This window comes from Ceratotherium simum, chromosome 17 (genome assembly GCF_057802395.1).
Source record: "Ceratotherium simum simum isolate JZ-2026a chromosome 17, ASM5780239v1, whole genome shotgun sequence".
Taxonomy (NCBI): Eukaryota; Metazoa; Chordata; class Mammalia; order Perissodactyla; family Rhinocerotidae; genus Ceratotherium; species Ceratotherium simum.
In genome coordinates this window covers 23,928,122-23,955,027 of record NC_141916.1, presented here as the reverse complement: position 1 = coordinate 23,955,027, position 26,906 = coordinate 23,928,122, and the positions used below count along the sequence as shown (strand labels likewise).

The 26,906-nt window shown below is 36.1% G+C and overlaps 1 protein-coding gene across 4 annotated transcripts in view; it reads right to left on the bottom strand.

Annotated features, from left to right (window-relative positions):
- Positions 1 to 1,078: 1,078 nt before the first annotated feature.
- Positions 1,079 to 26,906, bottom strand: part of NELL2 (neural EGFL like 2) — a 352,025-nt gene continuing 326,197 nt past the window's right edge. For all 4 annotated transcript variants that reach the window (XM_087442529.1, XM_087442528.1, XM_004428919.3 and 1 more), the window contains exons 17-21: positions 24,263 to 24,403; positions 14,254 to 14,447; positions 12,909 to 13,085; positions 11,201 to 11,425; positions 1,079 to 1,792 (exon numbers count right to left, since the gene is read on the bottom strand). In XM_087442529.1, coding sequence (XP_087298655.1) covers positions 1,742 to 1,792; positions 11,201 to 11,425; positions 12,909 to 13,085; positions 14,254 to 14,447; positions 24,263 to 24,403 — 788 coding nt within the window. In that variant the 3' untranslated portion in view covers positions 1,079 to 1,741. The remainder of the gene's footprint in view (positions 1,793 to 11,200; positions 11,426 to 12,908; positions 13,086 to 14,253; positions 14,448 to 24,262; positions 24,404 to 26,906) is intronic.

Here is a 26,906-nt window from a genome sequence, read left to right as displayed (position 1 = left end):
TGTTTACTTTTTTCCTCCTGAGATTCTCGTGCATCAAGAAATTTAGCATTTAATGTCATAATCCCTCCTAACATTGAGATTCTTTAACTTATGTCAAAATGTGAAGGACCAGGAGTCAGCCCGGTGGGGTAGTGGTTGGGTTCACAAGCTCTGTTTCAGTGGCTGGGGGTCCGTGGGTTTGGATCCCGGGTGCGGACTGACGCACTGCTTGTTGAGCCATGCTGTGGTGGTGTCCCATATAAAGTAGAGGAAGATGGACATGGATGTTAGCCCACGGCCAATCTTCCTCAGCAAAAAGAGGAGGATTGGCAACAGATGTTAGCTCAGGACTAATCTTCCTCACCAAAAAAAAAAAAAAAACCACCAAAGTGAAGGACGAGTTCTTGAAGACATTCCCAACCCTCACATACTCCCTCCCTCCTTATGTGTGTCAGTTAGAGTTCTGGCAGGAAACGGATGGAACACACGAGCTGGCTCATTAAAGGGAGTTTAACAAAGAAACCATTTATAAAGATGTGACAGGAAATAGGGAAACCAACAAGAAATGGAGCAGGTACCTCCCAAGGACAAAACAGCCAGAGTTGTTACCATCTCTAAGCCAGAAGAAGCAAATAGAAGAGGGAGTTATTGGAACCTAGAGAGGGTAGCTGAACAGAGAGGGCCACCTGTCAGGAGATGTAGCCTTCAGTAAGGTGACACAGCCAATCATGGTAGTAACCCGGCAAGAAGGGAGCCAGCAGAAAAAATACCCATACTTTATCTCCTTCTGATATCCTGTCAGTGGTCCCCACTGGTCAAACCAAACCAGAATCCAGAGGATAAGAGAACCCATTAATATGGTTTATATAGGTCAGTCCCCAGGATATAGAGCAGCATAGAAAAGGTGACTGGGAGGATCTAGAGAGGCAGAATGAAGGTATCCATCACACTCCCACTTAGGCATATAATTTAGTGAAAAATCAACTTTTAATTTGGAAATAGCATGGTGGGAGTTTCTCATCAGCAGAACTAGAAAGCAATTTATATGTTGAAGCCTCTGTGAGAAAAAGGAACACATTAAACACAACACTCAGACACGTTATAAGGTAAGAGAAATATTTATTTAATTTTGCACAAGAACGAGCTTATACCGAACAAATTCAACCAAATAATATGAAGTGCAGTAAAACAAGGAAATAGGGATGACTTTTCCTGTTAGAAAATATTAAGTAACCATGCCTGTGCATTATTTTTATCATTACAATAACTTGTTTCAGATTTCTTTTCAGAGTGTATACTGTACATAACATGTTATAGCTTCTTTGCTTTGCTTCTGAAAATATAATTCATTCACTGCCTTACATTTTATTTTCTTGCAGTGAGGAACCTAACTGATTCATGAAGATTCTGATCTAGACGAAAATTTTCTGCACCAGTGAAGCTAGAGGCTTTCAAAGCTCCGATGGGCTCAGGCTTTATATCCAGGGGTCATGATGTTATGGTGTATATTCCACACCTCTTCGTCTACATGGTGACGTCAGACACAGTAGAGGCAGAATTCTGGTCTAGTTTTGCCCCAAGAATTTTCCTTTTGTGATTTTCTCAAGCTCCACAAATTTCATAATTGAAAGTTCATTCAGCTATTAACAAAGCTGCACTTAGCTGCCCACAAATCATCCACTTTAAGTTTTAACTTTTTTTTTTTGGTCTTTTTAATGAAAGAACATTCTTTAAACAGAAATCTCCCGTGAGACAGTTAACTTCACAGTTCCTGAAGGCACTGTGGATCCACTGAGCAACAGATGTGGCCATTCTAGAGAAAAAAGAGGAAAGAAAAGCATGGTATAAATTTTTAAGCCATTAGTAAATATTCATGCTTACTGATTGGTACACATAAACATAACTGTATGATTATTTATTATTATTTATTATTTGTTATTTATGCACCCCAGAAAGTTCAATGGCCCAATCACTTTTCAAGTCTCTACTACTGCAGAACCAATTATGCCCAGTTATTTGTGGCAAATCCTAGGCTAGCTTTATTTACCCCATGGCATCCTCTTAGATCACATTTTTTCTTTTACATATTTATTCATAAAATAGGTATTGCATATATTAAGCCCTAGATATATTGATGAATAAGGCAGACATGGTCACTACCCTCGTAGGGCAGGGCTTACAATTTTTGGGGGGAGACAACTAATAAATATCAAGCAAACATACAATCAAAAATTGTAAAAAGTACTAGAAAAAAAACAACTAGATGGTGTCATGAAATTAAGAAAGCCTGGCTATTTAGATTGGGTGGCCAGAGCAGACTTTTCTGTAGAAATGATATTTAAACTGAGACCTCAAGACAGCTATGCAAAAGGTGGGCCAAAACACAAAGAATAGAATGAACAAAGATTTTGAAGTGAAGAGTTCTGCATAGTTAAGAAAATAAAGAAGGTCTGGATGAGAATTTTAAGTTGGTGAAGAAAACAGTGTAGAGATGAAGTAGGAACAATAGGCAGGGAAGGGCCAGATATGCACAATTAGTTTTTATAAAAAAATACCAAAATAATATAGTATATTACAAAAAAGAAAAAATTTCCATATCTTATTTTTTTGATTCCTTGCACTCTTACTTTCTTCAACCAGCTAACTAATAAGAATGATAATGTTAATACCATTACTGCAATCATAAGATGATAATATCTTTCTACTGCTTGAGTGCATACTTTATGTCAGACACTCTGCCAGGCACTTTAAATACATTATCTAATTTCAAGCTCACCGCATTCCCAGTAGGATCACTATTAATAGTCATACTTGTTAGATTCAGAAACTGAAGATCAGAAAGCTTAAATATGTCCAAAATCACAGTTAATAAATGGTACAGCTGGGATTAAAATTCAGGTTAGTCTGACTCTAAAACTCATCCTCTACTCGATATTTTCTCTCAGATAATTGACTTTAGATGATTGAAAATGTATTATACTTTATTATGATAAAATCAGAAGTGTCTGTTCCTATAAGATGAAACTTAAAGAAAAAAAGATTTTGATACTTTAGGCTTTGTTGAAGCACACGAAATGAGGGAAAAGCCAGTCTATATCCAAGAAGAATATCATCAGTTTAGCCTAATCCTCTTCCTTTCTAAACTGTTATTCAGCAGAGTTTTTATTCTGACAGCCAGAGAGAGTCTCAACCATCTCTTGGATCTCTAGTGGCATTTTATAGCTTTATCATCATGCTCAGAGGCAGAGGTTTTCTGATCATAAACTGGTTACATGGTTTTTCCCAATCCATTGACCCAATGAAGTGAGGGGTGTACCAGTTCCTCAGAGTGTCAGTTCCTCTAACTGTATGGTTTTTGAGCAGAAAGAGAGTTAGGAAATTTCTGCAGCCTTCTGCCTTTGAGTATGTGAAACTATCATTAGAACCCTATGGGGGAAAAAAATCACTAGTATAGTTCCCCTGAGTATGTTTTAGGAAGAGACTGTATATTTTCCAAAATCTTACAGGAACATTTTTCTTTATTCCATATCAATATGTTTAGCTATAACAAGATAAATGTTCTACAAACCATATCATTGAAAGCTCCTCAATTAGGGAAACATATTTCATACATGAAATGTTACTAAAATATCCCATTGGCGTTCCAGTTTCTGTGATGGCATATATAAGACTAAGCCTTCTACAGATAAATATAAAGTCTGGACAAAATATAAAAATAACTATTTGAAAGCAATGGATAGTGATCAAAAGCAGACAGATAATGGAGGGCTTTCCATCTGTGAAAGAGTGGAAATGTACTGTGTGAGATTCATTTTTACTTGCAATTGCCCCTTAGGGTGTTCCCTAGTCTGTGCAGCTTAGGATAACTACAACTCAAGCAGAAAGCCACAATCTGATAGGCCCCAGATGTCAGAGGACAACTTTTAGGGCTGTCAGAGTGGCTGGAAATTCAGAAGAAAATATCTAGAAAGGAGGGAGTGAATCAGCATATAAACTCCCCTCAAATCCTTGGCTGGTCTTTGAATTGCAAAGGAGACTCTAAAAAGACAATCAGAGAGTCACAGCTTGAAGGCTGAAAGATCTGAGCAGAAATTTCAGATGATGTGGGTAGCGCTGTTTAAAATCTGTGTCCTGTCAAGTTGGAAAGGATTGATAAAAAATTCAGGCTTTCCATTGAAAGCCCAAAACAGCAATCATTAGGAGTAAAACAATGTCTCAAGAAATAAGAGATTCACCCTAGAACTAAGGGTAAATCTGGAATAGATCCACTTAACCAGTTGTAAAGCCAAGCCTTCTTAAGTGCAAGGTGATTGGCCAGTAATTTGCAACCTGCTAGAACAAAAATAATTAGTCTTCAGAGGAAGCTAATAGAATGTAGGGTCCATACCATATATCATCCATGATATCCAATAAACCATAAACATTATTAGACACGTGAAGAAAAACAGGAAAAGGTGACCTCTAATCAAAAGAAAAAGTAGTGAATAGAAATGACTCAAAGATAACCCAGATAGTGTAATTAGCAGATGAAGAGTGGAAAGTACCTATAATAAATATGTTCAAAGATGTAAAAAAAAGATGGTCATAATGAACGAAAAAAAAAAAGGTGGTAAATCTCAACATAGAAATGAAACTATAAACAGAATTAAGTGGAAATTCTGGAAATGGAAAGTGCAATATTTGAAAGGAAAAATTCACTGGATGCAGCAGATTAGAGATGGCAGAAGAAACAGTCAGTAAATTTGAAGACAAAACAATAGAAATTATCCAATCTTCAAAACAAAGAGAAAAAGACTGAAATACAAATAGAGACTCAGTGACCTTCAGGATAATATTAAACCATATAACATATGTATAATTGGGAGTCCCAAAAGAATAGGAGTCAGAAAATGTAGCAGACAAAATATTTGAAGAAACAATGGCCAAGTTTTTCTCAAATTTGGTAAAAAAGCATCAACTTAGATATTCAAAAAGCCCAGAAAACACCAAAGAGAATAAAGACCAAAAAAAAAAAAAAAGAAATCACACCTAAGTGCATCATAGTCAACTTCTAAAACTAAAGACAGAGAGAAAATCACGAAAGAAGACCTGGGGGAAAAAAGACATATCACATACAGGGGAACGAAAATACAAATGATAGTTGAATCCTCATCAGAAACAATGGAGACTAGAAAACAACAGAGTACCACCTTTACAGTGCTAGGAACAAGTCTGTCAGTCCTGAATTCTACATTTAGTAAAAATATCCTTCAAAAATGAAGACATTTTCAGATAAATATAAGTTGATACAATTTGTTACCAGTAGATCTGCAATATGGAAAATGCTGAAGAAAGTTATTCAAGGTGAAAGGGAATGACACCAGATGGAGACTCAAATTTGTGAGAAGAAATGAAGAGCACCAGAAATGGTAAATATGTGGATAAGCATAAAATATAGCATTTTTTCTTCCCTCAATTTCCTTAAAAGATATTTGATTAAAGCAAAAATAATAATATGGAATTTTAGGGTTTTAGCACACATAGTTATAAAATATATGATTATTATAGCTCAAAGCCTAGGGGGATGGAATTATATTATTCCAAAGTTCTTACATTGTATACGAACTAGTATAATATTAAATCTTATTATACTATATTAAATTAATGATCTATATTGTAATCCTTAGACCAACAACTAAAATAATAATATAAAGAGCAATAGTCAAAAATCCAAAAGAACAATTAAAATTGAAAAATATAAAAAATGTTGATAAACAAAAAGAAGGAAGGAATGGATGAAGAGAAGTATCAAAAATAGATGGGACAACTAGAAAACAAATGGCAAAAAAGTAACCCTAAATCCACCACTGCCAAAAGTTACATTAAATGTAAATAGACTAAATAATTAAAAGACAGAGATTGTCACCCTAGATAAAAAAGTGAGAATTATACATTATCTATAAAAAATACATTTTAAATATAAAATCATAGATGGGTTTAAAGTGGATGAATCAAAACATATACTGTGTGGTTAAATGAATACCAGACAAAATCGACTTCAAGTCTACAAGCCTTGCTAGAGATAAGGAGGGACATGACATAATGATAAAATGATTAATTTACTAGAAGACACAAAAGACTATATAATAAATAATTCCATTTTTATGAAATTTTAAAATAGGCAAAATAAATCTATCATAATGAAATCAAATTTAGGCTTCCTATGGGAAGTAGGTATTGCCTGGAAGGGGACACAAAGGTACTCAATAGAATGTTGGAAATATTCTATATTTTGATTTATTAAACTCACTAAATTATACACATAACTATGCATTTCATTGTAATAAATATTACCTTGATAAAAACTAAAATAAAAGATGATCCACTGAAACTTATACTGACTACTAGGAATAGTAACTACCTACTGTTATAACTAACTATAAAAACTAATTATTTTTACATAGTTACAAAGTAAGTTTCCTTAACACTCTGCTATTTATGGCTATATTTATTGTTAAAGAAGTTATGTCACTCTTTTCATGCTAACTAAAAATCAAGATTAGAAGACAGTCAACTTTTAATTTTCAGTAATATATTTATATGTAACATATATAATGCATACTAGATTTTACTATTATTTACATTTAATATATTTATTTAGTACTTTAATTTACTGTTATATATTATTAACATATTAATATGTCTATAAATTATATAGATTATAAATATGTATATATGTATATATAATATATATAGAATTTATTTTCATATTCCTTTATTTTCAAACATCTTGCAAAGTGCATAAGTAATCACACATCATATTTTTATCTTAATTTTTATAAGTATTGTTAATACTTCAATGGCTGAACAACATAATCATATAATTATATATAACATATAATTATAATATGATATATTGTATCATATAGAGCTACTATTATTTATTTAACCATTTTTCTATTGTTGCAAATTTTGGTTTCTTCCTTGATTCTGCATGACAAATAATGTTGAGGTGAATATAGTCATGCATATAGCTTGTGGCAGGATTCTCAGACCTGGGATTAATAGGACAAAAGATATTTGTGTGGGGATGGGGAGTGGGCAAGGAGGCGTATGTGTGGCCATTGATACGTATTTTTCAATGTCACTACCAGAGTATAAAAATTACAATTCCAGCACATCTCTATCAGCATTGGAAATTATTGTGAAATATTTTTCACAATGGCATGGGAAAATAATGATTCATTATGTTTACATTTAAGCTTCAATAATTTAAAAGTTGAATAATTTCTTCTTTTTTAATAGCTCTACTTTTTTAGTGAATTGTTTATTCATCCTTTGCTGATTTATTTATGAGGATATGTGTTTTTTTAATTAATTTTTGTATGTTTTTAGTCTAATAAAGAAATCATATCTGCTAAAAATATTTTTCCAATCTCTAGTTGTGACTTTTTACTTTGCTAATTTTGCTTATTTATAGAGGCTCTAAATTTTCTTTGAGATAAATCACTTTCAAGTCAGAAAAGGCATCTCCCTTCCAGAATTTTGATAAATATTTGATTACATTTTTTGTTTTGATTTATTTTTAATATCTAACAATTTTTCCATGTTGAATTTGTTTTGATATATAATAGTATATAAATGCATAAATTACTTCCCTCAAATTGCTGTCTTGTCATTCTGATATATTTATAGAATAATCCTTTATTCCTTTATTCATTTGTAAAGCTCTCCTGATTATATATTAATGTCTTCATTATTATGTTGCCAATTTACAAGGTATTTGTTTCCACAGATAGATCTAACTATGTATCCTAATGTTAGTCCAAAGGTCTGCTTTCAAAACTTTAACTTTGCTGTTTCTGATAGATGAAGGTCACATTTAGGAAGTTAGGAGCTTCATCTTTATAAAATTCTAATTTTTTCCATACTGCAGTTATTTCAGTATTACATGTAGAGTCTCCCCAGGAGTTAAAAGTGGCTCTCTGGTTTCCAGTTTCCAAAGTGTCCTGCTCAGTGATTATTTACTAAAGGAAATGACCCTCTAATCCCTGCTCCCTCCTTATTTCTCAACTGGATAACTCTCTCTTTATTGTTTGGAGCTCAAAGCATAATTGCCTGAAAGCACTGACCCATCATAAGGGTGTGTCATCTCTATTAGATTTAGGAAAGGCAACCTTCGTAATTCATTTTTGACTCAACAATTTACCTTCTGAGTGGAGAAGACATTTTTTTTTTAACTAAGCAAACTGAATTTGAAGACATCTTTAGAAAGGGAAGGGAAAATCTTACCCTGTTTCACCCAGCTAAGTCCTAATTCCTCAGATCTCATCTCCACTGTCACTTCCTCAGGAAGTAACTGATTCACAGTTGTACAGTCTCTTAGCACAGTGCACCTTTCCTTCAGAGCATCCACCATGGTTTGTAAAGTTGTCTTTATCTGTTTCCCAACTTAATGTCTATTTACTCCATTACCAACAATAACAACAGCCAACATTCATTGAGTGCTTACCCTGAATGTGCATGAAATGTGTAGGAAACTTTTTGTATGGATATTCTCACTTAATTCTTATAGAAACCCTCTCAAGTAAGTACTCAAATTATTCCCAGGTACTTCCATTTTTCAAGTGAGCTAACTGAGACACAGAGAGATTAATGAATGTCCCTTGAGGTCACATCGCTAGTGTGGTTGAACAGGCTTTGAATCCAGTTAGCCTGATTCCAGATGCCACATCTTCACCCCCAGAACAGTGCTGTCCAATAGAACATTCTGTGATGACAGAAATGTTCTCTATACGTGCTGTCTAATATAGCTGCTGGCCACACGTCGCTATGGAGCAGTTGAAATGTGGCTAATGTGACTGAGGAATTGAATTTTAAATTTTTATTTAATTTTAATTAATTTAAATAGCCACACGTGGCTACTGACTACCATATCAGACAGCATAGCTCTAGACAATGAGCTGCTAGGCAATAATTTCCAGGCACTTTACTGTGTCTGTTTTTGCTTAGCATTATACCCCTGGTACTAGCACAACACCCCACACAACTTGTATTTATTAGCATTATACCCCTGGTACTAGCACAACACCCCACACAACTTGTATTTATTAGCATTATACCCCTGGTACTAGCACAACACCCCACACAACTTGTATTTATTAGCATTATACCCCTGGTACTAGCACAACACCCCACACAACTTGTATTTATTAGCATTATACCCCTGGTACTAGCACAACACCCCACACAACTTGTATTTATTAGCATTATACCCCTGGTACTAGCACAACACCCCACACAACTTGTATTTATTAGCATTATACCCCTGGTACTAGCACAACACCCCACACAACTTGTATTTATTAGCATTATACCCCTGGTACTAGCACAACACCCCACACAACTTGTATTTATTGACCAAAACAAATAATTCAGAGTGGGTAGAGATAATAAGAAAAACAGTGCTCTCAAAGCACCAAATTGTGAAAAATGCTCACCTCCAGTGCAATATCTGGAGTCTGTTTTGCATAAATTTTATTTTTAAAATAACACAAAATAAACATAATAAAAATGAGTAGTTGAGATAAATTTGGTAAAATTGAGCATATTCTGATAACTCACATTTAATAAGAAGGGAAAAGGGAGACAGTATCAAACAGCAACTTCTGAGAATCTGCACTTATCTGACAAGAAATGAATTTAATGCCAAAATACACTTTCTGGAATACATTCCTACCACGAGTCAAAAAATCCTGGTAGTTATTTATGAGGCAGTGAATGACAAGCTCATTCATGCTCTTTACTCCAGAAAATATTCTAATGTTTTTCTGCCTATTACTGAATGTATTTTTCTTATTGGAAATATCTATCTGAGCCACATTTGGTGTGTTTTTCATTCCATCATCTGGTATATATTTTTGTTGTCACTGCTCAGAACAACAATCTAACAGATTTAAGAGTGTAAGGGAACTCAACTCTATCTGGTAATTAAACGTCAGAAAGTATTTCTCTGTTGGTCATTAACGCTGAAGCTTCTAGATATGCACTGTTAAGTGTACTCATATTAAACATATATTAAAGGAACATTGCATATACATTATTACTAGTAGTAACTTTCAAATTTGCTAATGCACTTTTGGAAAACAGTATTAAATGTTCACTCAAAAAGCTTTGCTTGATTGACAAATTGCATTGATTGAAAGAGCTAGAAATTTTGGTTTGAAATAGATAATAATAGTATCTCAAAGCTTAAAGCATTTTATATTTCTTTGTCCTGTTACATCAAGCCACTCTAGTAAGAATTTGTACTGAGTCTAAATTAAATTGCTCTATTGAAAAAAATTTTTTAAATGGAAATGCTCACTTAAAAAACCAGAGCGGTTATAGACATCTGGCCATGTTATGCTGGGAAAAATCTGACATTTTTGTATTCTTGTTGTTATTGTTAAACCTTCCAGATAATTCACCTAGTTTTACTGTTGATTCCAAAATTATGGCTATGAAGTACATTGACCACTAAACCAAATGTTTGTAGGAACAATAATCAAAGTAGAATGCTTTCAACTTTGTCACTATCTATGACTCTATATACTCGGTCTACATTGTCTGTATTTTTGTTCTCATTGAATTAAAGGCTCAATGCTCTATTTTCCTACAAGAATAAGGAGAAAAATCCTTATAATGATTTTTCTCCAACTGTAGGAATAAAATATGGTAAACAACAGATCTTAAATTTTTCAACTCAATGTAACTGACCACAACAAACCAAGAAATATGCCCATTTTCGCCACATTGATTTTCACTTCAGAAAATGTCATAGATTTACTTCGTCAATATATCTTACAGACCTCATAAAAGGACCAGATAAAAATCAATAAAATAATATTGTCTTCTATCATGAAAGAAGAAACATGAAGTTTGGTGTTGTAGTTTTTTTTTAAAAGATGTGTACAGTTAGATACTTTAGGGCAATTTAAGAAGACTCTTTCTGTTCTGGTAATACAAACAACCTATCATTCTGGTTTCTGACCATGCACTTCCTTCTCCCTGAATGTGCATCGGAGGATGCACATGAGTCAGCCTTGGCACTAATAAAGCTGAGTGGCACTCCTCCCATCTCTGTTTGAAGAATAAACAGGAAAAGAAAAGGCTTCCCATTGGCCAGGTTAAACACATTAATATCTATGAGCCCCGGGTGCAGCTGGCCCAGTGCTCCCTACTGGAATTTAATGGGCTTTACCTTGCACTGGCACAGAGTACACTCAGTGCCATGTTTGATCCAAGAGGACCCAGTGAAGCGAACCACACTCATCTCATCCAGGCAAGTTTTGGTGATGTCATTGCGGATGGTGTCGGCCTGGCAAGGGTCAGTAACACAGCGCGGGCAGCATTCATTCTCTGGAAGGACACTGAATTCACACTCCACCTCCGGGCATGGCAGGGGCCAACAGTCAACTTCCCCTTGCTGTAAGGAAAGCAGACATACAAGGGCAGAGGGAGAGGAAGGGAGGGCACGGAGGGAGGCAGGGTGGGTGGGAGCACAGTGTTTACCGAATACTCAGTTTATTTAACGGATATTTATACACAGACCTTCAAAGCCACGAATCTTGCACAGAATCTACAAGAACTCTATCAGAGTGATGAGACCTATACTGCAGCTGGATTTTAAAACAGTCTTCAAGAACAACAATAAACAAAAGCAAAAACTGTTTCTCTTTAAAAAATCAAATTTGCGTGCCCCTATCTTTCCCATGACAAAGGAGGATTATTTTCTATGGAAGAGGTTTTTATTTAACTTTTTGCCTATGAGATGCTTTTTTCCATTCTTCTGATATTTTTTCCCTACCTTCTCATTTATTCCCTTCTGCAAAAAGAAAGTTTTGTCCACTTACAAGAAAATAAACTGAAATATAAAGGGAATTTGAGAGTTTTCCTTTGTTCATTTATACGTTTCTCAGTGTAGGGACTTTGGGTAAAACAAAACAAAACAACTAGGGACTGATTTTAGTCTTCTTTTTCCACATGAGAAAATCGTGTGAATTGGATCTTTTTAAAATTTAGTTCCCACCTGTTTCCTATTTTCTTCATAATTCTGAATCTCATGGTCTTGGAGATGAAAGCAGCCTTCAGGCACAGAAACTGACCTTGCTCTGTCAATTGATTTTTGGGTTGAAAGTATAAAAAGGAAGCAACAAAAAAGCATTGCTTAAAAATATCCTCACACAAATAGAAACGAAACTAGCTATGACTTTAAAAGTAGCATCTGTGAAACTTTCTTCCATAAAGACATACAGACCAATTTTCCTTTTCATTTATATCACTAGAAAGAATCAAGAAATTTGGTCAAATGAAAAAAAGACTGGTGTTTTCTTTATCCAGTCTTTATTTCCTTTTTTACCTACTGTTTCCAGTAGAAGTTTCATAAATATATACAGATGTTCAATTCTAATACTGTAAGTATTTATTGCATATCCATATTATACATAAAACAGAGTGCCCAGCAGAACAGCATTGACAGTAACAATCTTCAGAAGGAAAAAAGTGTGTTTTTTTAAGTCTGAGCATGATTGATAGAAATGGATTAACAAAAGTTCTACTTGGAAAAAAAATGATTTGTTTTCATGAACGCCATTGTTCTGTTCATGATTGTCTCTAAGTAAACCTAAGCTAAATGGGATTGGGGAAGCTAGTAGAGTCTTTTCTTCTTTTGAGCTCTGGAAATACTCCTGAAACACATACACAACATGGTGTACCACATCTACCCTAGGAAATACCTTCTCAGCCCCTGATTGCATAACCATCATCTTGTTATCCTAATCAGCCTTACTTTTTCTAACTGCCAACACTATGGCCAGGTACTGAGTATTGGCGGATGGGGAGGGCAAGGTTGCTTTCCTATTTAGATTCTGGGCCTAAACTTTTCCTGTACTTCCTATAGCTAAACTTACCAAGCAGCGGCACTGTTGGCAATTCTGGACCCAGGTGTCACCACTATTGTACAAAGTTTCCCCATTTTGATGGAGGCACTGACTGCTAAGCCTTGGGTCACATTCAGGGCAACAGAAAAGATCAACCGTGGGATTCTCACAGTCACAGACCATCCGTCGACACATTACAAATCCATTCTGTATGAGAAGGAAAAAAAGCAGTTACCAAAAGCCTCCATTTCTCAATATACTAACATCACATATGTGTGTGTGTGTGTGTGTGTGTGTGTATACACACACATACACATATATATAAATTTCAGATGTTGATTTGGAAGTTGAAATAATTCACACATTTACCAATTTCATTGATTTTCTTTAAAGTTCCATTTTGTAGCTAACACACAGAAATTACCCAAGCTGGAAAACTTGCAATTTCCTTTCCACACACTACTCGACCAGAAAGAAATTTTCCAGAAATGACCAGTATAAAATGATAACCACTACATGGTCGTTATGTGTATATAAATGCATGTATGTATATATAATTATATACATACTTGGTTATTAGTGTAGTAATTTGAATGCTAACTAAAGTTTGGTTTTTGTGAGGGCATGTGTGTTTATATTTGGTAGCTGGTCAATAAGTTTTACATATTGTTAAGTTTATGGAATATTTCAGACCTTATGTTTTCATACAAACTGTTATCAATTTCTTTCATAATAGTTGAGCCCTTGGTACATAGTATTATTTATTTAACTACAATTTAAGTCTCTTATCAACTGGGTATATATTACAGAACATCTCTCTAAAACTGAAATATAGCCCAAATAGATATTTTTCACCATAGGCCATAGCATGTCCATTCTGGCTTCATTTATGCATTCATTCAAATATGATATTGTGACTATGGAGACATTAGCATAGTTAGCAATAAAATTTTATTAACATGTGAATAGATAAACACATTGTGGTATTTCCATACACTGGAACACGATCCAGGAATAAAAAGGAATCGGTTACCGATAGGTGTAATGAATATAAATGAATGTCAAAAACATAATGCTGAGAGAAAGAAGTCAGACACAAGAGAATATGTACTATATGATTCCATTTACATGAGGCTCTAGAAAATACAAATCTCCTCTATAGTGACAAGAATAGTGTTTGCTTGGGGCGGGCGTGTGGGACTAACTATGAAAGGAGAGAGGCAACATTTTGGGTAGAAGACAATGTTCTGTTACATTAATTGTGATGGTGGATAAATGGATGTATGCATTTGTCGAAGCTCATCAAGCTGTCCACTTGAAATGCATGCAAATTACACCTCAATAAAAATGACTAAAATTTTTAATTTATACCAACCTGACACGAGCACACAGAGCACCGGTCATTTTCCAACACCCAAATCTGACCGTTGTGCTTGATTTTTCCATCATGGATGCAGTCCCCTGTGCAGTTCTTTCCATGAGGACATCGGCAATCATATCCACCATCCAAGTTAAAGCAAATGGTGTCATTGGCACAGCTGTGCCTCCCGGTCCCACACTCATCGATATCTACAGCCAAGAAAAGGCAGCAGGCAGTGTGCTTAGAATCCGCTCAGTTTCAAACAACTGCAATCAGGCAGGTTGTCTCCTGACATAAAGCATTCAACTGCAAATTAATTTTCATCTGACTGGCAAGTATTTCCTATTAAATGCTGACTCAAGCAATGTTAATGATCTAGAGATTTCACGGGAAAATATTCTCATGCTTGATTTCAAACACCAGATTAACTTTGGCTAGATTTTCAACTTTTATATCTCTGTAAATACCATTAGGCTTTATGAAACACTTATATTTTTTGAATGTAAGAATAGGACTCAATTTATCAAACAAAAAAAGTCTGGCAGTGGAAATTCTAAAAGCGCCTATGGTTTCTTATTGGGGAAATCATCCTCAACATTAAAATAGTGCTTAGAGAAAATCCTTTCTTAGTGGGAGATGAAATGTCATGGAGCCCCTGAGGCATTTTATTCAATTTCAAGCCCTAGTATCACAGCCATGTCACCATGTGTAAGCTCCTTCCGGTGTTCTGCCCAGGTGTTCTTCCCTTACAGTCCGGGCATGTTCACACTGTCCTTACACCCTGGCCCTCACCCACGGAAGGGCAAGTGACCATCAGCAATTACCATTTCTCTCACAAAGAATCTCCCACTTCTTAACTTTTCCATTTCAGATTATCGTTTTGTCTCCTGCCTGACTCAACTGACAACTGCCCATTCTTCACCCGACCTCACCTACCCCATGGCAATCACAGCCTAAAGCATTTTCATATAGATGAAAACCAAACATATCTTGACCCAGATCAGGTTCATAAGAAGATACGTGATTTATCTTATTTATCCCTATCATTTAAAGGTCACAAGCCAAAATATATTTCAGGGATATTGTATGAGTGGCAGTAAGCAGTTATTTCCCATTTCATCTGTTTCCTCTGAGTAAAAGTCATGAAAGAAAGAATTAAATCACAGCAAGAAAAGTGGGTTAGAGAGAAGAGAGACATATAGCTTTTAACTAGGGGAACTGGACACCGATTTTTCTTGAAAATTTTAAAGATAGAGTTTAGTAAGTATCTTTCTTAAATGGTTTGATTTCAACATTATTGGAGACATGGACTAGTCAAGATTATATTTTAGCCATATTTCAACTCTTAAATACTTAAGTTTCGTCACATATGCATTCCTGAAAATAAGCCACATGATATATTTCTATTTACCTTGATTTTTATTAGTTCTCATCTCAACAAAACCAATGGATTGAGACGATGGCTGAAGAGATTTTTATTATAACTACAGTGAACTTTATTATACTTCATTTGTCAAGGATGATACTGTTTATAATTACAGACTATGATTAAAAGAACTGTTAGCCAGCATATATATTTTAGAATTTTTAAAAAGTACATTGGTTAAGATATTTTTTTCAGATCAGAGAAAATTTTCTCTTGGTAATGGAAATGAAATTTTATAATGTAGTTCTATATTTGTTTAATTCAGAATAATAAGGTATATTTGATGAGTTGATCTTTGTCTCCCATTAAATATTCTTATAATTAGGAACCATAGTAAGCAGGAAAACCATTAACCATAGTTACTTGGTCTCTTGGACCACAAACTCTACAAATGCCTCTTACTACATAACCCTTTAAATATCCACTATAAAGACATTATTCCATTAATGGCAATGGCTGGATTTCTACAATCATTTCATTTTGCCTGACATTTAAAATAAAAGCTCTGCTATTAGGTAATGCATTTTTTTTCTTAAAGGCAGAGAGAGTCCTTGGATTTGCTGCAGAAGACACAGAAGAGAAGATATCCTGGCACAAAAAGAATATGTGCTCTTAAGTAAAGTATATTTACAATAAAGAAATAGAGTAAAAATTTGGTCACAATAATGACTGGCATATACTCTTCACATCTGGAGAAATGTGTGGGCAGAAACATCGTAATGAACTAATTATTACCTTTTGCTATTCAAAGGGATTTGAATTAATTTGAACTCCTCTTGCCTTTTTGCTTGTTATCTATACTGAGTTTCCCAATGCAGAGACTATTCTTAATTGGATGGTAGTATATAATTTTGGAAGTCATTTTTATGTATAGTTTTATTATAATGCAAAATTCCTAAATTAAATACACATAAAGGATGTATATTCTACTCTGAAAAACCTACTAAAGTATATAAAAATTCCAACTTTAAAAATATTGATGACTCCTTTAGTGAGCGATGGAAGAAATAATGTTGCTAAACCCAACGGTCAAGTCTCAGCTCTCATCCAATTTGATCTAACAGAAGCATTTGACACAGTTCCTTCCCTCTCCCTGATGAGTTTTCTTTAGTTTCTTTCTATCACATTAGTAGCCCTTTCTGGATCTTTCTCCTGCCCACATTCACATTCTCCAGGTGTGGCAATTAAACTATGAATAAAATTTAGCCAAGCAAAGAGATGGTAAAGCACGTTCCAGTCAGAGGCAAGAGTGTGTCTGAAGGCCCAAAGTTTAGAGCTATCACGACATGCTGGATGAACAGAAATGCTGACTTGAATGTTCAAGGAGAGCAGAGTAGGTAAATACACAGCTGAAGAGGTACTCAGGGACCACGTAAAGGTCATGTTAAGAAATTTGAACTTTACCATAAAATGTCATTTTCCGAAATTGCAAAAAAAAAATCATAATCAGATATCCATTTTAGAAAGATTCCTTTGGATTTATTTTGGAAAAGGGACTTGAGTGGACCAGAACTTGAAGCCAGGAGATCAATTAATAGGCTGTTTCGGTAGTCCAGGGAAGAGATAGTCATATAACAATAGCAAACACTTATATAGTGGTTAGTATGTACCAGATTCTAAGTACTTTCACATAATGACTCATTTAATCCTCACAATAACCGTGGAAAGAACAATTATTATCCCCATTGTATAGATCAGGAAATTAAGGCATAGAAATGTTGCATAACTTTCCCAAGGTCACACAGCCAGTAAGGTATAGAGCCTAGATAGGAACCCAAGCAGTCAGGCCCCATGTCTGCTCTTAAGGACAATGCTGTACTGGATGGTAGCAGAGGGGATACATAAAAAGAAACAACGAAGACAGAATCTTCCAAGAAATAAACAATGAAGACAAAGCAACTTGTTGGCTTTGACAATTAGGGAGATGGAGGGGTCATGAACGATGTTTAGATTTCTGGCTTGGAAAATTCAGTTGACGATATTTACGGAAAAAAGAGCAAGGTTTGCTGGAGAGTGGAAGTCAGTGGCAGGGATGAGGAAAGACATGAGTCAGTTTAGGACATGTTGAAGTACACTTTCCTCTGGTCTTCCAAGGAGAGCTGTCCAGTAAGTAGTTAGATATATGGGTGTGGAGTTCAGAAAATAGAACTGGGCTGAAATATAGATTTGGTGAAGATATACTTTCATCATTCCCTTTCTCAAAAACAGTCCTTCAGACTCAACTTCAAACTCCTTAGTAAGGCATTTAAGGCTCCTTTGCTTGCCCTCTCTTTCCCTGGCTCAACTTCCGAATAATCACATCATACTCGAAGTCCTACAACAAGTGCTAGATACTCAAGCCTTTATTGTTCCCAAACAGGAAAAAATTTCTTTCTCTGTTTCCTTACAGCTCTGAATTTATATTTTCCTCAAGTACTTATCATTTTCAATCTTGTGGTTTTCTCCTCTATTAAGAAACTCACCACATTCTATTTTGTATGACAGTTGTTGTACATATTTTATTTCTTCTACAAGCACCTCAAGGTACCTGTGCACATATTCAGTAACTACTTGATGAGTTGATTTGGATTCATTTCATTTTTGTCCTTTTTCTTGATTTAGGTTAAGAATTTATAGTACTTGGCTTGAACCTAATACTCAAAAGATGCCATCCCATAAACATTATTTTTTTGGTCTTACAAGTTCAAAAACACTCACCAAGCTTAAAGATAATCCAGAAATTAAAGCAATAAAGAAAAATGTGGGCATGGAAATAAAATATGCTTATGTGAAAAAAGAATACTGGGCTTTATTCTCAGAGAGAGACAAATTTTGGGGCACAGTAGAAATGATGAAATGGACAAGGAAAATGGTACTCTGGCACATTACCTGGGGATTAAATGTCTATACCTCTGAAATAAATGGATGAGCAAAACAGCATGTAATTTGTATGAATGCAGCTTATGAACATGTATGTTGTAGATTACACAACTGCAGCCTAAAAAGTAGTGAAACAGTGCACAGCTATGTATTCATGTCTTCAAGTATGAGTGTTATACTTCATAGTAATTGTAAACCCACTGCTATGGCTTTGCCCACTTTGAAATGCTTTTTTTCAGCAACAGGAAAATGGCACCTGTTCAGATACAATCATACTGTTAAAACTGCATCCTTCGGGCCGGCCACGTGGCTTAGCGGTTAAGTGCGAGCACTCTGCTACTGGTGGCTTGAGTTGGGATCCTGGGCGCGCACCGACGCACCGCTTCTCCGGCCATGCTGAGGCCGCGTCCCACATACAGCAACTAGAAGGATGTGCAACTATGACATACAACTATCTACTGGGGCTTTGGGGGAAAAAAAAAATGGAGGAGGATTGGCAATAGATGTTAGCTCAGAGCCAGTCTTCCTCAGCAAAAAGAGGAGGATTAGCACGGATGTTAGCTCAAGGCTGACCTTCCTCACACACACAAAAAAAAATCTGCATCCTTCTAAATACTAATATTACAATTCTACAAATCCATGAAATTGCAGCAAATGGACAGTTGTTTAGAAGAAGCATTTTAGTCTTTTTTTTTTTTTTAATAACATAGGTGGGTTCTTTTAAAAGAATCCTTCAGAGCACATTGTCTTCTGAAAGAGTAGTAGATTTTTCTGATAATCACTATAAATTCTATTGGAAGATAATAGTAAAATCATCTTTCCAGAGTTGTTTTTTTTTTTTAAATAAGATTTTCCACTGTTTCTGTGTTTATGGAATTTCCTTGAAAAGCCTTTTCTGCCTAGGCATCTCATAGAATCCTTTACTTCTCTACCTTCATCATTATCACATGTTATTTTAATGGCTGGTTTAATTTTCCTTGTTATTTTATGAATACTCATGAATGAACTAATTATGTTTTGTCATTTTATGCTGATCACTACTAAACATATATTTACTTCTAAAATACTACATATCTACTATGTATCATACTATATATCTGCTTCTAACACAGGTTATGTTCCTAACATACTTCTGAGTAAAACATTATCTACCTGGTATCCATTTCAATCTTTTCCACTAGACAAACAAATATATCGTCTACTACGTGCCAAGCACTGTTCTAGGTATTAGTAGCTGACAAGCAAACAAAATCTACGACTCTCAAAGCTTACATTCTACAGCAGGTAACAAGGAAGCAAACAAATTAATATACACAATCATTTCAGGAGAATTTCTCATTTCTGTGAAGAAAGTGAAGCAGGGAAGTGAATAGCGTCAGAGGTAGGATGCTATTTTAAATTGGGAGTCCAGGAGAAGGACTCCAGATTTTAGAGGAAATCTGAATTAAATAAAAGCAGCAGCATGCAATGGTCTGGGGGAAGGACATTTCAGACAAAAAGAAAAGCGCGTGAGAAGGGAACCAGTTGGTATATTTGAAAAATGAGAGGAAAGTACCCGTATCATGTAGGCCCTTGTAAACCACTGTTAGGGGTTGGATTTTACTCTGAAGAGAGATGGAAAAGCTACAGGAGTTGGAACAGAGGAGTAAGATGTTCGGACTTCAGTTTTAGAAGGATCATTCTGGGTGCTATAGAAAAAGACTCTAGGGCAGTCAGGAGTAGAAGTAGGGAGACCAGTTTGGAGACTGCTGCAGTGGTCCAGACAAAAGATAATGATGGCTTAGACTGACATGGTAACAGTAGATATGGTGAGAGGTGGTCAGATTGGGAATATATTTTTAAAATTAAAATTATGAGACCTGCTGATGTATCAGATATGAAGTACGAAGAAGAGAAAGACATAAAACAATGATTCCAAGATGTTGGTCTGGGCAACTGTGTTTAGGGGCCTATAAGGATTTAGAATAAATCAAGAGTTCCATGTCAGTCCTTACGTCTGAGTTGTCTATAAGAAATTCAGGTTGAGATACCCAGTAGGCAACTAGATATATGAATCTACAGCTAGGGAAAAGGTCAGAATTAGGAATATCTAGGTAGCATTTTAAACTACGGAACTGGTGGATTTGGAGACTGAGAATGGATAGAAGACTGCCAAGGGCCCCAGGGCGCCTGAACATGTAGTCCTCTGGAGAGTGAAAAGAGAGGCCTGGAGGGTAAGAGAAAGCCAGGAGAAAGTAGTGTCCTCAAAGCTAAGTGAAGAAAGTTGTTTGGAGGGGAAGAAATGATCAACTGGTCAAATGCCTGAGTTGTCAAGCAAGGAGACAGTAATTGACCAGTGGATTTGGTAATTGTTAGTAAAAGATGGAAATTGTTACTAAGTTTGAAAGGACAGCATTCACTGGAACAGTGGGACCAAAGTCTCACTGGAAGCAAGAAAGAAGAGATAACAAGTATAGAAAATCCTTTCAAAGAGTTTTGTTCTAGAAGGGAGCAGAAAAACGGGGGAAATGTTTGGAGAATCAGGGGATGTCAAGGGAAGTGACTTTTTGTTTTACTTTTTAAAGATGGGTCCTACTCCAGGCTGTTTGTATGCTGATGAGAATGATGCAGTAGAAAAGAGTATTTATGATACGGAAGAGAAAGTGGATAGTACAAGGGCAAAGACCTCAAGTCAGTGAGAGGGGATGAGATGCAAGGTACCATGGAGGGTTTAATTTTTGATAGGAGAAATGAAACTTCATTCAACGAAACAAGACAGAGGGAAGGCAGCAGATAAGAACATAAATGAGAGCAAGCTACTATAGCTCCTGGTGGAAAAGTGAAGTACTTCTGTTTTCTCAGTTAAATAAGAGGCAGGGCCACCAACAGAGAATGAAGAGAAAGGAAGTGGTATCTAAGATTTGAAGAGACTAGAGAAGGTGTGAAATGGTTATATCAGAAAGATGCAGGGAAAAGTAACTAAGGAAATAACACAGGAATGCTGGTCAATGCTGACAGTCCTTATGGTAGACAGCCTATAAGATGGCCCCCCGTGATCCTCATCATTCAATATTCACCCTCCTCTGTAATCCTCTCCCCTTGAATGTGGGCTGGACTTGCTGACTCACTTCTAACAAACAGAATACTGGAGAAGTGATGAAATGTCGCATCTGAGTTTAGATTATAAAAAGACTGTGGCTTCCATCTTGGGCACTTGCTCTTTCTTGGATTGCTTACTCTAAGGGAAGCCAGCTCCCATGTCTTGAGGCAGCCCTGTGGAGTAGCTCTGGCATTAAGGAAACAAGCCCTGCCAATAGCCACATGAGTGACCTTGGAAATAGATTCCCATTCCCCCCACTCCCACCCTAGACAAATCTTCAAGATGGGACCACACCCTCCCAAGTGTTCCTCCACAGCCCTTGCCACCTCCTAGGACTTCTCTGACCTCCCCGTGATTCTGTGGCTAATGTGTTAATTGCTGGATCATCAGGAAGCTTCCAAAACCCTGTTCCAGCCCTAGACCAGCGTCTGTTCCAACTGGATGCCATATTGGTTGTTAAATATGTTGACTATCACACTTGACCACAAAACTTCCTCCATCTTCAAGCATAGTTCCTCCATAAGTCTATTTAAAAAGCACTGTTAGAAATATACTGGAAAAAATGTTGAAAAAATGAATGCACAAGCCTATTCATAGCAGCACTATTTCTAATATTAAAAGACTGGAACAACACAAATATCTATCGATAGGAGAACAGTTGAAAAAATATGGTACACCCACACAATGGAATACTGTGTAGCTGTGAAAGGAAATGAGGAATATAACTATATACTGCTGTGGAGTGAACTTCACAATATATTCTTAAGTGAAAGGTGCAGTAAGTGTGTATAGAATACTATCGTTAATCTAAGAAAGGGGAATAAAAGGGATTATATCCAGAAAAAAAAAAAAAAAAAAAAAGATGGGACCACAGCCCTGGCCAACATCTTGACTGCAACCTCATGAGAAACCCTGCACCAGAGGCATCCTGCTAGGCTGTGCACAGATTCTTCACCCATGGAAACCGTGAGATAATTTTTGTTGTTTTCAGATGCTAAGTTTTGGAGGTAATTTGTTATGCATCAATAGATAACTAATACAGCCCTCTTGAGATCTGTGGTCATAAATTTAAAAGATAGTGAGTGCAGTTACAAATGTAAAGGAAGATGGTCAGCAAAGGTATGCATTTTTTCTATTCACATTCTGATGCACAGAAAAGGGTGTGCAAGGATACCAAGAAAAATTAGACACAGGTTACCCCTGGAGGAGAAGTGGAAAGGATGGGGAAAATGGGGAGAAGAAATGAAGATGCATTTTCAGCTTTGATCTATACATTTCTCTATGATTTAAATTACTTATAATTAGCTTATGTTCATTCTTTATATGTGTAACTTAAAAGACAATCTTAACAAAAAAATAGTGCTGAAAACTTCTTCCTCATAGTACACTATAGAATATAGGCAAAATAGTTTATCAGAGAAGAGCGAAAGCACACTGTTTAATCTGCCTCTTGAACTAAATCTGTGGTTCCTGGCATTCTCTACAGGGCTAGAAGTATTCACTCTGGAACATTCACAAATGCAAGGTAATGCCCTCAGACCACAGTTAAGTGGTTACTTGCAAATGCCAGGTTTTAGCCCCTGGTAAGGCAACAGCATTCCAATTCATATGTAAAAATCCAGATGAATCCTCTGCTCAAGGTCCAGAGCTCTGCAGTTGTTGGCAAAGCATGCTGGAAACCTTGGCATCTAACACCCAAGTCTGTTTCACTTTTCTTTGTGTGAAAACCTTTTGAGGCCCAAGGATAAAAGACATCTTATCATTTAGGTGTCAAATACTGTTAAGTTAGATTCTCCAAGGCTTTCATTGATTGTGTCCTTTTAGCCGCATTATTCTCTCAGGCTGTTAGTCTATGAAGGTGTAAATACAAATGGAGAAAATAATGACTTCTTGAGGTTTGTTTTGTTTTCCATTCCCGTGTCAAACTTCTGATGGCAAATCCTTTCAGTGTGGGTAGCTGCCCTGGCAATTGTTCACTGGACTTTGCTTATTACTCTGCCTCCTTTTTAAAAACTGTGCCCCTTAATAGAGGGTATAGAGGAGCAGAGTTGTTTGTCAATTCACTGAAAATAATTCAAAATTAAACATAAATAGTTGAATATAATCTAATTGAATTTTCCACTCCTATTTGATTGAAATCTTCTTTGAAGCAGGTACCATATCTTCTGAATCCGATTCAACATTCACTAAACATCTCTTATTTTGCCAGGCAAGTGATATGTTAGGAATAGCCCAGAGTAGCATGTATCGTGTACATTATCCTTGGCCATATCATCATTATATTTCCTCTATCCCCATTTTCCCTCTATCCTTTCTTATTCTATTTTTTTCTAATCCTTTTGAGGTCAGATTTTTTTCATGCTGCCATTTAAAAAAATTTATCTGATACTATGGGTTTATTCACTCTAAAAACACCCTTTAACAATTGCAAGTATCCATAGAGAATTGGTTTAGTGTCACAAATTATAATTATCTAAAAATCAGTTAATTACATAATTAGCAAGCAAAAGTTAGATTTTAATGTTTCCAATTTCTGTTGTATAAACACAGCAAAAATCAATAATTTAAACATTAGATCAACGTCTACTGGTTACATCTTACTGTATATTCCTCTAGTTCAAGAGGAGTTCTTAAACCAAAGGTCTTCTCCTTGTACTGACCTTCACATGATTCTCCACTTGGTGAAAACATCCCATTGTCATGGTAGCCATCTCTGCACTCACAGTGGTACCATCCAGGCAGGTTAATGCAGTTAGCACGGCTGTCACATTGAACAAAACCATCAGAGCACTCATCAATGTCTGTTTGGCAAAGAAAACAAAAATGGGATGTTATACAATTGCTGCTTTTCTCTCAAAGAAACGAAAATATTCCGTTAGATGGCTACTAAAACTTTTAGTGCCAGCAAATCCCTAAAACTGAGAAAATATTAAGTCTACTCAGTTGTTGAAAGCTATACAGAAAGAATGTAGTGGTATTAGCAATAGGAGAAACATCTAGATGGCTTCTCTGTTGCAAAAGTCATCCAACTGTAGAAAATGGAAAGAAACCATCTGTGATAGTCATGAGTGCTACTCACCAAATATTTCCAGCTCTTCTAGACACAAGCTAGGATTGCCATGTGACTTCCTAAAGCCAATTAGGGAGTGATTATGTGACACTTAAAGGCAGAGTTTTTAAGATGTAATGACTCACATGTACCCCTTCCCCATCACAATGACCAGCAACTTCCAGAGGCTCTAAATATCAGCCTGAGTTCCTGAGTCAGGATGATGTGGGGCACATTCCTCCTCTACTTGGGATGGACATATAGTATGAGCAAGAAATCAACCTTTGTAGCTTTAAGCCACTGAGATTTCAGGGTCTTTTATTACTATCAGCATAACCTATTCCAACTTGACTAATATATCATTCATCTCCAATATATGGCAATAGTACCCATGTATCAACATGCTTCATATTTTTGAGAATATATACCATTTATGTCACTTTTTAACAGGTTTCACATATATTACCTTATTCAACCCTCAAAAAAGAAATCTTGCCATGTAGATAGCATATTGAACATATGAAAAAAATGAGGCAAAAGGAAATTATGGGATTTAACCAAGGTATACTCCTTCATACAAGTAGACATAGGCTGAAATTGGCAAAATTGTCTAAAAAAAGAGAGCTATATATCTTGAGTCTTGTACATTTCCTCCAGAGGCTTATTACTATTCCCAAATACTGTGAGCCCTTTATTCTCCTTGTTCAGTCTGTTGAATGATGAGAACATCCAACCCCATCCAAGTCTCTTGCTTTGCTCATAGAGGGAAAAGTAATTCCTGGAATTGCCTTACAAAGTGTCCCCTTCTCCTCACATACCTTCTGGGTTTCTGGCTGCTCTGGGGATGACTCAGATGCTGCTAAATGATTTGATGGCATTGCCCCATTGTAGCTGCCAAAAATACCCACATGCACCCCACTCCCATCTTGACAGCCCCACGCCACGACTGAAGACTCCACTTGCCAAGGTAGGATAGTCCTTTCTTATGTGCCTCTGATGCCTGCATCATGCTCCCTGCTGCGGGGACCAGGCACAGTGACGTCCCTCATGTTGAAGGTAAGGCCAGCTGCTTTTTAGAGTCCTTTCCCCCCAGACAATCCAGTCCAGCTCAGCAGAATCTATTTCCTTCCTATTTTAGTCTCATCTAACTCCAAATTCTTGGAAGTGTATATTTGTTTTGTTTTCTTTTTAAATTCCCTCTTTTCATATGTTTAATTTTGAGAGACAAATTTTTATATCATTGCAAAATTTTACATTATTTCCAAACTATGAATGGCTTTGCCTCTGTGGTTCCTCTTCTGAAGAGTCAGTTCCTACTGTCAGTAATTCTTACTGTCAAAATAATTATTAGCGGCCAAATCAACTAACCGTTGACTTCCTGACACATAGCGGATGTGGATTGCTTCCACTTACTAAGGCCTCATAAGTTTTATGAAACAGCCTATTTGTATTTCAGGGGCCTCCCTAACTGATGAACCTCCGATTATAAATGGGACTAAAATGTTATGCTCATTTCAGCTTTATACAGTCCTTTCTTCTAACCCAAATGATGCAGAAAATTGATTATGTCATTTCTTAAGTGCATGAACAAAAGAAAGCAGGCTGGGATTTAGCTTTAGACATGAGTTTATTGGAAGAAGGCCATGAAGGGGATGTTTAGAGTATTGAATTTTAGAAGAATTTGATCATTAGCGTTGGTGACTTGGAAGTAACTATTCATGGAACAGAGCCTTCTCCACTGAAGCAACTTCTGCATCTATATTTAACCTTTAAGTTAGCCCGTTTTTCCTGCCTGAACACAGTTGCAGGGTTACCTCAGACCCCACGACACAGATATAGATTTCAATTCTCACTCCTCACTTAATTTTTCTTGTCACTCTTTCCAGTCACCAGGCCCACTCCTCTACTGCCTCATCCCCACTTCTCTTTATTTACGTTAGAGCAACCTTCCTTGATCTAAAACTACTCATTAAAGTTTCATAGAAATGCTATGTGCTACATTACTTAGTGTTCTGAAGACTGGGGATACAAACATATGCTGGCCATAATGTATTTTCATATAGAGTTTGAGTATTACTTTACTATTTAATTTCTACTACTAAGTAGTATTTTAGAGGATGGACATGCAAATATATGCACCACTTATTAATTTACCATTCAGTATTTATTGAATACCTATTATGTGCCAAGTACTAAGTGCTGGGGAATCAAGGATGCACAAAGCAGAAGTAATTTCTGCCCTCACTGGCTTTGCT